Here is a 15,579-nt window from a genome sequence, read left to right on the forward strand (position 1 = left end):
GGTGTGGAATGCTAAACACCATTGTACAGAGCGGGGCTGTACTTCAGAGAAACCATTACAAACTATGACACAAGGTACAGGTAACACAGGTAACCATACTCTACCTCACCTTACAAAGTGTTACATGTATGTGTTATACATACGTGTGTTATTCAAGTGTTGAATAATGTAACACTGAGCAAATGATATCATGTTGCATCCAAAAGGCTTGTTGTTACTATAGACATACACCCAAACTAAGAGACACACCCAAAGCTGTGTAATGTTCAGTCAATCAAAACATCTCACACTCTTTTTCTCTGAAACGTTATAGATCAGGGTGTCGCCAGGCAATTGCAACATTGACCTTTTGAGCTATTATATAATATTCACTCGTAATTTAAAACCAAATGATGTCTTTGACAAGTTCAAAAACTTGGTCTTTGTGCAGTTTGCATCAATGTTGTTAGTTTCAATGATCTCGTAGGTGCAGTTTTTACGGGATGACGTCATACAGCTGTGCAGGCAGCTACTGATGGCATCATAGGCTGTGGTGTGAGAAAAGGAGCCAAAAAAGAGACACCTGGAGGGGGAGAGGAGAAAATCAAAAAGGGGAGAAATCCCACCCAAAGACTCGACTCAACCCCCACCCCTACAGTCACACAAACCCACATTCACACACCCCATCCTGGCCTGCCTGTGATAAAGAAACTGTTTGGTGTTTTGGCTTCAGATACTTAGATGCACAAAATTTATCTTGCACCCCCTCATATCACACACACACACACACACAAACACATGCATTACAGAGAGGGTGCAGGGCAGCCATTATACGGCGCCAATGGAGCAGTTGGGGGTTCGGTGCCTTGCTCAGGTGCACCTCGGCAGTGCTCCAAAGTCCAGTCTTTGGTCTGGCATAGCCTGTAGATCTGTGACATAGGAGAGAAATGGCTGCCAACTCTGATAGAACTTCATAGTGTGTGTACTTGATTTGTGGTTTCTTGCATTATATATTCTGAGGTATTCGGATTCTGTTACAAAAGTAGGAGGAGTAGTGTTTGGAGAAGGGAATTGCTTAACAGAATTGATTCAGTTTGACAATTGTTTGACAACCCTGTTATTACTTAAAACTAATTATCCATTGTTCGGGAAAAATACGAATCATTAGTTTGCTGTATCTTTAGAGAGTCTCTGTTATTATATGGCTTGTGTGTACATGTGTTTGGTTTGTGTGTACATGTGTATGGTTTGTGTGTACATGTGTATGGTTTGTGTGTACATGTGTAGGGTTTGTGTGTTTGTGTTTGTGCATTATTTATCAGATCATTGTAACTTCTTAACGTCTAATAAGTTTTGTTATTCATATGTGATTGCTGAGATTTCATAGACGGGAATATTGATTGTACACAAATACTCTTGAGGTTTGTTGTTTTCTTCTTGCTTTTTAAAAAATATTTTTTAATCATTATCATATTGTAACTTTTCATAAAGACTCAGAAAGTATGTTTGTATGTTTGTTATTCTACAGTCAGGTGTCAAAGCAGCCAGCGTCACTCACAGACGCATGCAGACATTTAATCTATACATGGTTTCCTATAGGATCTTTGCATTTCGAGCCAATCAGCTGTGAGGTCAAAGGCAAACGCCCCCTACACACAGTCGCCTACAAACGCCATTTTGAGTGTGGAAACATGCCGCGGATTCAATCCACACAACTTTAATGAAACAGTGTGACGCTACAGAGAAAGCAGGCACATACTTCCAACATGAACAATTCATTTAAACTTTATTCCTCTGTCCATGTTTCCGTTGTCAAAGCGCACAGTCCCGCTTAGTTACACAATACACGTTTGTTGCACGTCTGTGAGTATTGTGTAACTGCTCCAGTCTCCTTTGCCTCATCTATCATGGAGGAACGCAACTCCCACATTTGCGGTCACGTATCCCGGTGACGTTTCACCGGGCAAAACATTACTTAACAAACTCTCCACGCCCGATTGTATTGACAAAGGACGGCGGATCGTTTGAGAAACCTGCAGATCGAAATAGGTACCGTATCATTACTGTATGTTTGGCATGAGCATTATTAAAAACACTTCTTTTCCAGATGTCATTGAATGTTACATTTGCAACGCATGTTCTCAAACTCTGTTGCACTCTAGAGGAATATGCCGATCATTAAAATAATTGGAATCTGTGGAGATTTTGCAGCACACAAAATATAATATACTCAATTACAGCACACAAGCTGTGATTTTGAACTCTTGATCTTGGATGCTGACTGTATTTCTTAACTATAAAACCTTTTTTTTTGGTACAATTCCACTTTTTATTTTCAGCAAACACATGGCTCTCAGAAGTGTGTTCACTCGTCTTCTCTCCAACACCTCCAAATGTGCTGCGGTCACTGCATGCAGAGCTCAGGGCACAGCTGTGCCCGTTCACAAAGGTACATGGAGCAAGTATATTTAAAGAAATGGTAGCTGTTGTTATTGTGGTGTGAAGTCTAGAGGGAAAATATAGGTTATATAAGTTTTACACAGAAGGCTCTGGGTTTGCCATGTTATGCGCCACATCTGTAAGACTATTTTATCTCCTTAGATGCTGAACAAGCCAAAAAAGAGGTGAAAGTGTGTAAGTAAAGTACAAGTTATTTGAAACTGTTCCATCCAGCACCCTCGGTATGTCACATGTCCTGTTACCAAACATGCTGGTGACATAACCACTGTGTGCTGTGACATGTTTTTGACTCACAGCTAAGGTGTCCTTTAACTGGCGCGACGCCCTGGATCTGGAAGGCCAGCTGACGGAGGAGGAGATCATGATCCGTGACTCCTTCCGTGACTACTGCCAGGAGAAACTCATGCCCCGCATCCTCATGGCCAACAGACATGAACGTGAGCAAAGCACACAGAAAATTATTAATATTTCACAGCAGAGCAAAATTCTGTTAACTCATATTATAAGTGTAAAAAAACCTTTTGTTGCATGTATACAATGTATTTAGTGGTTCCAGTACAAATCCAATCTCCTTTGATCTAAATTCTGGAGGAAAACATCCCCAAAGTGCAGGACGGTTAAATCAAGTGCTGATCTTTTTTGTGAGCTGAAATTATCCCAAACATTTTTACCTTACGTTTGTTTGTGTCTACATTTCCACCTTGTAACAGATTTCCACCGTGAGATTGTCTCAGAGATGGGAGAGCTGGGCGTCTTAGGCCCGACGATAAAAGGTAAACAGAATCAAAATGGTATTTTTTTTTTAACTAAGCGAAATGCTTCAGTCAGATCTTCATATACCTTATTTCACTCTTTACCTCGCAGGGTATGGCTGTGCGGGCACAAGCTATGTGGCCTATGGCTTGATTGCCAGGGAAGTTGAAAGAGTGGACAGTGGCTATCGGTCAGTCATGAGTGTACAGTCTTCCCTGGTCATGCACCCCATCAATGCTTATGGCACAGAGGCCCAGAAGGAGAAATACCTGCCCAGGCTTGGTAAGAGGGGCTTTGAAATGTGCATATGTTGCGGGACATTGTGTGATGTTCCATACAAGACGAGTGGAGATGATCGTTGTTCTTATACACTGTGGGGGTGTGGTGTGTGTTTGTTGTTTTGCAGCTCGTGGGGAAATCCTGGGCTGCTTTGGCTTGACGGAGCCCAACCACGGCAGTGACCCCAGCGGTATGGAGACCAGGGCCAAGTACAACGCATCCAGCGGTACCTTCACCATCAATGGGGCCAAGACCTGGTAAGTACATATACATAGACCCAGCATGGAGATTGGTGTTACTATTTCGTCAACACAATGTACTGACAGTGAGTGGGACCAAGATAAAAGTTCTGACGCTCTCCTCTCTGTGTCCAAGGATCACAAATTCTCCTGTGGCAGACATCGCTGTGGTCTGGGCCAAGTGTGAAGACGGCAGGGTGCGAGGTTTCATCCTGGAACGTGGAATGAAAGGTTTTGCCACTCCCAAGATCGAGGGAAAGTTTTCCCTGCGTGCGTCTGCCACCGGCATGATCGTGATGGACGATGTGGAAGTGCCCCAGGAGAACCTGCTTCCCAATGTCTCCGGTCTGGCTGTAAGTAGCTGCTCTCTTCCATTCAGGTTTGACTTTTAGGAAAGTGTACTTTTACCCATTTAGGATATTTTTGCAACCTCTAAGATGGAAACTGAAGTAGTTGTGGGTGACTAATGCTAATATTTTTTGCACCAACTAATAACATACTATATTTCTTTTGTTCTTGACCTTTACAAACAGGGTCCCTTCGGCTGTCTCAATAACGCCCGTTATGGCATCGCCTGGGGAGCTTTGGGAGCTGCTGAATTTTGCTTCCACGCTGCCCGACAGTACACCATGGACAGGTACATAACATTATTGAATGGTTTCAACAACTATTGAATTCCTTTACTAAAGCTTAAAAGCAGTCGTAAAGGGGAAAGAGTGTTAGGAATAACATTTTTAGGGGAGATCTATGTTTTCAGAATCACCTGATCAAATAAATAAGACAAGCAAGGAAGGAAATCAGCAACGGTAAGAAACAAGAGGACAGAAAGAAAGATGTGAAGGAAAGACGGGTGGAAAGGAAAGGATTGAGAAAAGGGTTTGTTGTATATTTTGATTTGAAATACAGCACATAAATGAACTTAATTGCTTCTCAACACTGAACATTACTTTTGCCATATATCAAGATTCCTCACAGCTGTTTCTAGATGAAGGTTAGTTTAATGTCTTTCTCCGCTCCAATCAGAATCCAGTTTGGGGTCCCATTGGCCAGGAACCAGCTTATGCAGAAGAAGATGGCTGACATGCTAACAGAAATCACCATTGGGTTGCAGTCGTGTCTGACCCTTGGAAGACTTATAGATGACAAACAGTGAGTCTCATCTTCATGTCTCATGTCAGCCTCTTTCTCACCTCTACCTAGAAAATGGTTAATCTTTGCGTTGTCGTCTGAATAGCGCGGCCCCTGAGATGATCTCCATGCTGAAGAGGAATAGCTGTGGCAAGGCTCTGGATGTCGCCCGACAAGCCAGAGATATGCTTGGAGGAAATGGCATTGCAGATGAGTACCACATCATCCGCCACGTCATGAACCTGGAGGCCGTCAACACATATGAGGGTAAGCACAACAGAAGGTTCAATCTGATATTCATCTGACATTTTAAGTACTTCTTAGGATCTAAGTTAGGGAAGCACCCTTTTATAGAAATAACAAATTAGAGAAAATGCGTCCAAACAATACTTGCAATTATGACTGTTTACCACTTGAGGTCAGCATTAAACAAACTTTCAAAATTTCAAACATTTTTGTTAGCCCATGGCACATTATAGTAAATATGAGATATAAACATCTGTTTTCGAACAAATTTCTGTATGAAAAGGGAATTTGACTTGTTGACTTTCTTTTCATAGGAACCCATGACATTCATGCCTTGATCCTGGGCAGAGCCATCACTGGACTGCAGTCTTTCACTGTTGGACAATGAAACTTCTCCTGTGTCCTCTAACTGAAATGACCTAAGGTGGACTCCATAACACTGTTCTACTTGTCCAAAATTCAGGGTGCACCTGAAGTATCCTGCTTCAGATCAGCTGCATTGCCCGATTGGATAAATCACAAATACCTCAATACATCTTCTGTAAGGTCTAAAGTACGGTTGGAGCTATGCTTTACTGCAACTATTTCTATTTTTATGTAAGGTCAACCTAACAAACAGTGGGTCCAAGAGTGAAATGTGTAATGTACATGATGTCTGAAATCTTATTTCAGGCAAAGATCAGGTAGGCAGGTGTGGCATTATGAATGTGTGAATGTACAGGTTTGCATAAAATGTATGAAAATAGCTAGGGCAATGTGTGCGTAAGTCCTCTAAAACTGATCTGTGCTTAAATTCTATTCTATTGTCCCTGTAGGAATTTATGATGTGTAGAAAGTTCTATAGGTCTGAAGACTCAAATTGGTGCCACATAGCAGGGTGCAAGCTTTGGTGAGATGACGACAATACTATTGACAGGTCATGATCAAACAAAATGAAACTGTAGAAAATATTTTAACATCAGATGCAAAGATTTCTTCAGTTTTTTTTCCTGTTTTATATTTAACTAAAGATACCTCAATTGATTGTCAATAAAACATTTGGATTCAATTACACACTGTATGTTTTCAATCTATCTGACAAGGACACAGTCAGCTTTGCACTTTAAAGCAACTAAAACAGTCAAAATTCACTCAAAGTGAAAATCTGAAGGTCCACATGAGACTCCACACAGGAGAGAAGCCATTTAGTTGTTCAATTTGTGGTAAAGATTTTCCTCAAAATGCAGTCCTGAAGAAACACACTAGAATCCACACAGGGGAGAAGCCATTCAGCTGCCCCATTTGTGGTAACAACTGTAACCAAAGTTGAGATTTGAATCGCCACATGGGCATCCACACAAATGAGAAGCCATTTAGTTGCTGAGTTTGTGGTAAAACACTTCAACCAAGTGAGATGTGGTGGTCCACTGGTTTCAGTCAGTGGGCCAGGGGTGGAGTTTGGGTTTACAATGACCTAAAAACATAATTGGCTTAAAGCAGAAATGACAGCAGATCTGTGTGTGTTTGCTGCAGCAAACACACACAGCACAGTTTATTGAGCAAATACAGAAGCTGCTGGTCTCAGCAGTGAATCTGGAATGAAGTGATCAGTTGATCTTCATTTCTTGATGCAGAGAAAATGTAATTTGCGGCTGCAGCGAGCGTCCTTCCAATTTCCATAACCTGCAAAAAACACAAAGATCGCGTTCAGGGATTTTACAGAGAAAATCTCACTGATCTGAATTGTTTTGTCAGTCATACAAACCTTCAAAGGTTGAGACATAAAAGTGTACATGTCTCACACACACATACAGGGCAGTATAGTAATCATAACAAACGTTTGCTGTGCTTGTGTCGGCATAACAATTAGACAACCAAGACGGGGCTATTGATCTATTGATTTACTTCCAGTGTTCACATTCCTTGGGTTAACATTGATTATTATATGGCTCTATGCAATATTCCATTCTGACTGGTCAGCCTCAATACTTAGGTGGTCAATCAATTTCCTATCTTGAGGTCTTTTCAGACAGGATGATTTATCAGGACGTGTGTGTAACTTGACTATATTCACAGCACATCAGTAATGTTTGCATCATTTGTCACAGAATAAGAAAGTCTTCTATGTTCACTGATCAAAACAGCCTGGAGATGAAGAGTGAGTGATCAGGGTAAAGTTAGCTGCCCATCGCTCCATGCAGACACAGCTGGACATCCTGTGTGAATAATTATTTGCATGAATCTCAGAAACACTGAATGGGATTTATATGGTGCAGTTGTGTTATTGGAATGTGTTTTCATGATCGGACTGGTTTGAGTTCTGTCTGTTTTAGCTTGGTGTCCATTTTTTGTGTTTCAAATCAAGTCATAGTTGAAACACTTCATGACTTCAGACTCTGACTTATATACGACTCACAAACACAGACACAAACACACACCTTGGTAGAGGTTTTGAACTTTGTTTGATTTGGGTTTTGAGTTTGTTTTCAGTCTTACCACTATAATTGGTGTACGCACACTTCGACGCGTTATCATTTGGTTCCCCCTTCGCCCAGCGGGTGTAGTCCCATTTGGAGCCGTCAGCCCACCTCCATCCTTTCCCCCACTGAACAGAAAGCACCAATCAGTCCACAGAGCATCTATCTATCTATCTATCTATCTATCTATCTATCTATCTATCTATCTATCTATCTATCTATCTATCTATCTATCTATCTATCTATCTATCTATCTATCTATCTATCTATCTATCTATCTATCTATCTATCTATCTATCATTGTTGAATTATTTTATTCTTACCCTTTGACCTGCGATCCAAACTGGTTTTCTTCCTTTAAATGTAAAGACAGTCATACAGGTAATGGCATCATTGTCTGCTAGGGTGTGAATTGAAGCCAGCTGAGCCCCATGATATTAACAGACGGCCTGCAAACACACAAAGAGAAATGAGAGGATGCTCAGTGTTTACACAGTGAGATCATACTTACTGTGAATTGGCATGTCCATCTGTGTGTGTGTGTGTGTGTGTGTGTGTGTGTGCATTGCAATACCTTTGCCTCCCACCAGTTCTTGGGGTTGTACATTGAAACGCAGCCTGAACCAAATCTCAGCCAATTTCCGCCACACCGCCCCCCATAGAGATTACCACAGCGTTTCATCATACTACTAAGAAAAAGTCCAGGAGCTAGAGGACACAGAGGACAAGCAGGTGAATGAATTTCTGAAATTTTGGCTCAACACAAGGCAAAAACCGAAAATAGAAATTGAGAGAAAATTGCATTCAAAAAACAAAAACATTCTAAAATGACCCTCCACTTGCACATCTGATGTCAAAGTGATCATTTTACTATGCTGGCTCTGTAAACACACTAATAATTAGTTAATTTCTATTATCTCATATAAACAAACAATGAAGTTCAAATAGTGATGAATAGTGTTATAATTTAAAAAACAACCGCAACAGGCATGAACTTGTGTACAAACTGAAAACATTCTTGTAGACAACACTCTTCATACTGCTCATTATTTATACCTATAAAGCCCTTTCACCATCATATGGTTTATTAAGCTTTATACAAATACATTGGATTGGAGTTAATTCTACAGAGCACACCTATGCCACAGTTATGCCTCTGAAAAACGGAATCGGATTAATTCTTATTATTTATTATTAAATCATTTTTATGAGGCTTTAAAACAACAACAATCATTGGGATCTTAAATTTCTGTATTTCTTCATTCATAATTTCATCGTCTTTCAACTTTCTTTGATGACAGTCAACAACATGTGTACATTGTGTAGCATATCTGTGATCTGAACTGACTCACAAAACTGCTGGCTGATCTGGACGCAGGCCAGCATCAACAGGAACCCCAGGAAAAACTTCATGGCTCCAAAACTCTGGAAACTGATTTGGAATCTGATCTGCAAACATTCCATAATAAACTCAGACAGCTCATCGCTTGACCAACACCAGCCTCTACATTTGTGATTTCAATCACAAATGTAGAACAGTAAACAATGAAATGGTAATGAATGGTAATGAATGGTTCATCTGCATTTGGATCCGGATTTGCTTCCAAATCCACATAAACCAGGTTTCCATATCCACATCCACAAATGTATATGTTGCATTACATTACATACAAAATAATGGGTCAATCAATGTGTGTTGATATTTTTTTTTTTTTTTAAAGAACAAAATGATACAAATCCAAGCACAAACAACAGGGCTCCATGACTTTGTTCTTGGACCCTTAATGAATGTCAAGTACAGATCAATTCTTCAAATCCTGAGTTTTGGTTCATTTTTCTGCCCTAAACAGCGAAGCAAACCATTTCCCATTCACCTGAAAGCTGCACAGTGATAAACATGACTCACCTATGATGCGATGTTCTGCTTCTTCGTTGCTCCTAGTCTGAATGGCAGGCAAACACTCAGCTCGGTTAAATACTCTTAGTTTGCCCTGTGGTGATGTTCCAGGCTGATGAAACAAATGTATGTAGATCAGAGTTAAACAACAAAAAAGGCGGAACAGGATGAAGGGAAATTTATTCGTCATGAATTTGTTAGCCACTGTTTGAGTTTCGAACATGTGATGTTGTTTCCCACATTCATGCCACATCTTAAAAAGCTTCAGCAGATAAAGAAAAAGGTGAAAATTAAGTAACAATGGAAATCCAGATGTGTGATCACTTTGTTGAAGAGGTATTGGTAATGTGTACATGTAGACATTACCACACACACACTCACACACACACACACACACACACTCACACACAGATTGACACGCCAATTCACAGTAAGTATATGATCTCATAATGAGCATCTAGATGTGTGTTAGTGCATTGCATCACCTGTGCCCATTGAATGGTCGCTGTTGTCCTGAAGATTTTCATTCAGCGTCCCCCATCAAACTTCAACCACTTGCTCTCACACGTCGTCAACATGTTCACACCTCTGCTTACAGGATTCTTCGCTAACGCTTTGCCTTGGTTATGCTTGTATACCTAGGGTGCTGTATACTGACCTTGTAAAAGTTGCACCAGGTACATACATTCTTGTGTGGTTGCTGCAAAAGCCATGTATTCTGCCTCACAAGTAAACAGTGATACAGTGGGTTGCTTTGCGGGCGGCAGTGGGCGGCAGGAGCTCAGTTCATAGGGACTCAGCTTGGGACCAAGAAAGTGGACTGGCAGCTGGAGAGCTTGCCAGTTTGCTCAGAGGCTGGACTGGCACGCTTTAAGCGCAACCATCCATGTGTGTCTGACGGGCCAGATGCAGAAACACTCCATTACGCTCAATACTTTTACCCTTCTCAGATCAGAGATTGACATGTGCTTGGCTCCGTGCATGTCAACCTGGACAATGAACTAATCCCTTCACAGTCAATGTGGAAAAAAGAAGTCCCTAGATCAGTGTTCTTCAACCTGTGTGCCGCGGCATACTAGTTTGCCGTGAGAGATTGTCAGGTGTGCCGTGGGAAATTATCCAACTTCACTTGATTAGCCCACAAGCCAATCCGGCGATCTGGCCCACGAGACAGACCGCAATGACAGCACAAATTTCAAAGCGCGCTCATCTTCATGTCTCCTCTGTCTGTCAGCCTCTTTCTCACCTCTACCTAGAAAATTGTTAATCTTTGCGTTGTCGTCTGAATAGCGCGGCCCCTGAGATGATCGCCATGCGGAAGAGGAATAGCTGTGGCAAAGCTCTGGATGTCGCCTGACAATCTGATATTCATCTGACATTTTAAGTACTTCTTAGGATCTAAGTTAGGGAAGCACCCTTTTATAGAAATAACAAATTAGAGAAAATGTGTCCAAACAATACTTTTATACAATAATGACTATTTACCACTGGAGGTCAGCATTAATCAAAATTTCAAATATTTTTGTTAGCCCATGGCACATTATAGTAAATATGAGATATAAACATCTGTATTGAACAAATTTCTGTATTAAAAGTGAATTTGACTGGTTGATTTTCTTTTCATAGAAACCCATGACATTCATGCCTTGATCCTGGGCTTCCTGCTTCAGATCAGCTGCATTGCCCGATTGGATAAATCACAAATACCTCAATACATCTTCTGTAAGGTCTGAAGTACCGTTGGAGCTATGCTTTACTGCAACCATTTCTGTTTTTACGTAAGGTCAACCTAACAAACAGTGGGTGCAAGAGTGAAATGTGTATTGTACTATCGTCATGATGACTTGTACAAGTCATCATGCACAATACATGAACAGAAGGCACTAATGAGCAGTCAGGAGGGAGAGCTGCATCGTGGTATGAAGGAATCTGTGAAGAGTGAAGATGCTAAAGTGAAAGTTCTGTCCTCGCAGCTTCATCAAAGTCGGAGTGATAAGAATTCAGATGCTGAGCCTCTATCTGGCATCTCAGCTCAGCTCAATAGCTAAGGCAATGTGTGTGTAAGTCCTCTAAAACTGATCAGTGCTCAAATTCTATTCTTATGTCCTTGTAGGAATTTATGATGTATAGAAAGATCAAGACTCAAATTGGTGCCACATAGCAGGATGTTAGCTTTGGTGAGATGACGACAATACTATTGACAGGTCATGATCAAACAAAATGAAACTGTAGAAAATATTTTAACATCAGATGCAAAGATTTCTTCAGTTTTTTCTGTTTTATATTGATAAAAGAAACTTCAATTGATTGTAAATAAAACATTTGGATTCAAACACATACTGTATGTTTTCAATCTATCTGACAAGGACACAGTCAGCTTTGCACTTTAAAGCAACTAAAACAGTCTTTCCAATTTCTTCCAATTTGATTTACAAGGAGATTCTGGAGCGTTCAATAGAGGCATGCAAATGACCTGAGGAGGGCAGCAGTGCGCCTTTACTGCGTGTATTCTGCCGCGAATTTTAGCAAGAAGGAGAACTTCTCCCGTCATTCTGTTGTAAGATGCGTTAGAACCTCAAAGAAAATGTCTCGAGTTAAAATGCTAAGATCGTCGGTGAGACAACCACGAACTGCGTCTGTGGAAGATCTACGAGAAGAGATACGAGCTTTAGAAGAAGAATTTTCCCAGTCACAGCAGGAGAACGACATACTACGCAAACGACTGTTCGACGCTCTGAAACCTGAAGTTCGGTTGCACATAATAGGTTTGTGTACTTTGTTATATTTTATGACAAGGTTGAACTTTTTGAGAAATAATGATCAATTAACATATCAGCGAAAACTTCTTTCACCTATTTTTTTAGTAAAGATGTACAGCATATTACAGTACAGTAGCATTCCGTAAAAGCAAAGGTGCAGGTTCACGTTGTTGGTGTCCAACGATCATCAGTCAAGCAAAGGGACTGCCAAACAACATTTAGCATTCATGCTTTGATTGCTTGTTTAATTCGATTTATAGGTTACTTTTAAGGATTTGCATAGGCAATATAGTTTGGAAATCTGAAATGTTTACGTGATATGATTGAAATTGAAGATGTGACACACATCTGTGTGTCACAATACTGAACTTGGTATCCATATTGAGTAAAACTTTTGGTATCAGGACAACCCCAGTGTACACCATATCAAACCAAAACCATGACCCTATAACTTTGATTTTATAGTAAACTTTCTCAACAAGTGTACCTCTGGCCAGGCTTGGGCAAATTTAACCACACATGTTTTCCATTGTGTATTTGTCTGTTTCAGCATTGCCGTTATATGACCAGCAGCTGTTTGTGCAGCAAAAGTGGAGCCCCAGTCTGGACCAGGAGCTGCCAGAACCCCCACATATTGAAAAGCAACACAAGACACTAATGATCAGTCAGGAGGGAGAGCAGCATTGTGGTTTGAAGGATTCTGTGAAGAGAGAAGTTGCTGAAGTGAAAGTTCCGTCCTTGCCGCTTCATCAAAGTCGGAGTGATGAGAATTCAGAGGCTGAGCCTCCATCCAGCATCTCAACTCAGAGTGGAGACCTGAAGGTCCAAATGAGAATCAACACTGGAGAGAGTCCATTTAGTTGTTCAATTTGTGGTAAAAGGTTAACTCGAAATCCAGACCTGAAGAAACACATGAGAATCCACACAGGAGAGAAGCCATTTAGCTGCTCTGTTTGTGGTAAAAACTTCACTCAAAGGGAAAATCTGAAGGTCCACATGAGACTCCACTCAGGAGAGAAGCCATTTAGCTGCTCTGTTTGTTGTAAAAACTTCATTAGAAATGAAGCCCTGAAGGTCCACATGAGACTCTACACAGAAGAGAGTCCATTTAGATGTTCAATTTGTGGTAAAAAATGTACTCGAAATGCAGACCTGAAGAAACACATGAGAATCCACACAGGGGAGAAGCCATTTAGCTGCTCAGTTTGTGGTCAAAACTTTAACCAAAGTGGACATTTAAATTACCACATGAGAATCCACACAGGACCGAAGCCATTTAGTTGCTCAGTTTGTGGTCAAAACTTTACACGAAATACACACCTGAAGTTCCACATGAGACTACACACAAAAGAGAAGCCATTTAGTTGCCATATTTGTGGTAAAAAATTCACTCGAAATGCAGACCTGAAGAAACACATTATAATCCACACAGCAGAGAAGCCATTTAGATGCCCAGTGTGTGGTAAAAACTTCAACCAAAGTGTAAATCTGAAGCGCCACATGAGAATACACACAGGAAAGAAGCCATTTAGTTGCTCAGTTTGTGGTAAAAACTTCAACCAAAGTGGAAATCTGAAACACCACATAAAAAGCCACACAGGAAAAAAAACAATAAGTTGTTACAGCACACTCTATCGGCAGTCATAAGTGTGTCGTTTAGAGCAGCAGCAGAAAATAAAACTGCCGTTTTTGAGATTGTGAGGTCCATAGTAAAGTGATGAAATTGAGCCTAAGCTAATATATGTCAAAACAAATATTATCGCATACACAATTATACACAGAATAAGGTGCAATGAAATGTTGGGTGATTAACGTATAAGAAATATCTTCGGCCCATTTGTACTCTGTTATGCTCTGTAGTCCCTGCAACAAGGGCCTGGAATCACTGTGGAAATTATCGGAATGATTTCTAATGTGTTTGAATCTTTGAATATATATTTGAAGCTGTGTCGCTGTTGTATGCTGGACAATGCAAGAACATGTTCTACTGTTTCCTATATTTGGCGATACTGATACTGATACTGATACTGATAAAGTGTTAAGCCTTCCCGAATGTTTCATCGACTGGTTGAGTTCTGAAGGACCTGATCTAAGTGTAGTGATGAGACCTTCCTCTCTTCTTCAACGTCTTCCTTATATGCAAGTGTCTTTCTGTATTTCCAGAGTCCATGCCACAGCTTTGTACACACAAAAACATAGGATCGTATGATTTTACAAAACAAGCCTTAAACATAGCAATTAACTCCTTCAAGCAGCATGATAGGTTTGTCTACTTTGGACTAAGCTGTAATGCTGCAGCAGTTTGGCCATATTTTCCTCATTTGCCAATGTAAAATTCTACCCGAACAATGTCTTCAAACTGGTGTGTAAAATATTTTACAAGCTAGGTGTGTGCAGAGGAGAAAACACAAACAGCTTGATGTAGCGAGAGGCAGTTGAATTATATATGAATATATAAAGTTTTAGTTTTCCAAGTTGAGTGAAGCTTTATTTCATCACCAACAAAGTTTTGTATGTGAAAGATATGAAAATCAAAAATGCTCACATGTTCTAAAAAATAATTTCAACATAACTGAATGTATCGTGTAATGCGTTTGTGTGTCAAATGTTGAATGCTGAAGGACCTAATCTCACAAATATTCCCATCATTCCAAAATAAAGCCCCAATAACATAACATATTTTAAAAGTTGTGTTTTAATTGCTTGTTTAATTTGTTACTGTAAAGATTTTGCATGGGCAATATAGTTTGGAAATCAGAAATGTTTACTTAACATGTTTGAAAACTGATGGATGGAACTGTGTGATGAAAATATTTGATTGCTTAATTTAATTCATATGTAAAATATGAAGATTTGCTTCGGCCTACACGTACTTTTAGGCAATAAACTCAAACACCTTTGTCTAATAACCAGTAAGGCATGGTGATGTTACTTAATGGTACCCTATCACAATACTGAATTTGATATCCATATTGAATAAAACCTTTGGTATCAGGACAACCCTAGTATAAACCATATCAAACCAACACAATTACCCTACAACTTTGATCATAGTAAACCGTGAACTTTCTCAACTATTGTTCCTCTGCAGGCTTGAGCAAATATAACCGCATATTCTTGACACAGCGTATTTGTCTGTTTCAGCATTTCCTTTAGATATGCATCAGCTGTTTGTGCAGCAAAAGTGGAGCACCAATCTGGACTAGGAGCTACCAGATCCCCCACATATTAAAGAGGAACATAAGGCACTAATGATCAGTCATGAGGGCGAGCAGCATCATGATCTGAAGGAGTCTGTGAAGAGTGAAAATCCTAAAGTGAATTGTCTGTCCTCACCGCGTCATCAAATCCAAAGTGAGAACACAATGGCTGAGCCTCCATCC

At 40.3% G+C, this 15,579-nt stretch overlaps 2 protein-coding genes across 3 annotated transcripts; both read left to right on the forward strand.

Annotated features, from left to right (window-relative positions):
• Positions 1-1,829: 1,829 nt before the first annotated feature.
• LOC142994562 (glutaryl-CoA dehydrogenase, mitochondrial-like) lies at positions 1,830-6,135 on the forward strand. 2 transcript variants are annotated; one of them, XM_076145293.1, is made up of 12 exons: positions 1,830-2,044; positions 2,319-2,428; positions 2,581-2,613; positions 2,736-2,876; positions 3,150-3,212; positions 3,304-3,474; positions 3,599-3,728; positions 3,847-4,063; positions 4,244-4,347; positions 4,734-4,859; positions 4,945-5,105; positions 5,399-6,135. In XM_076145293.1, the coding sequence occupies exons 2-12, from the start codon at positions 2,326-2,328 to the stop codon at positions 5,470-5,472; spliced, it is 1,323 nt and encodes a 440-aa protein (XP_076001408.1). In that variant the 5' UTR covers positions 1,830-2,044; positions 2,319-2,325; the 3' UTR covers positions 5,473-6,135. The 2 variants fall into 2 exon arrangements, with proteins under 2 accessions (XP_076001408.1, XP_076001406.1); XM_076145291.1 differs by having other exon boundaries at positions 1,834-2,028.
• Positions 6,136-11,970: 5,835 nt separating this feature from the next.
• Positions 11,971-14,871, forward strand: LOC142994563 (uncharacterized). Its single transcript, XM_076145294.1, has 2 exons — positions 11,971-12,202; positions 12,747-14,871. The coding sequence occupies exons 1-2, from the start codon at positions 12,022-12,024 to the stop codon at positions 13,841-13,843; spliced, it is 1,278 nt and encodes a 425-aa protein (XP_076001409.1). The 5' UTR covers positions 11,971-12,021; the 3' UTR covers positions 13,844-14,871.
• The last annotated feature ends 708 nt before the right edge of the window (positions 14,872-15,579 follow it).

This window comes from Genypterus blacodes, unplaced genomic scaffold (assembly GCF_046128005.1).
Source record: "Genypterus blacodes isolate CSIRO-AG114 ecotype Tasmania unplaced genomic scaffold, CSIRO-AGI_Gbla_v1 ptg000030l_1, whole genome shotgun sequence".
NCBI lineage: Eukaryota > Metazoa > Chordata > Actinopteri > Ophidiiformes > Ophidiidae > Genypterus > Genypterus blacodes.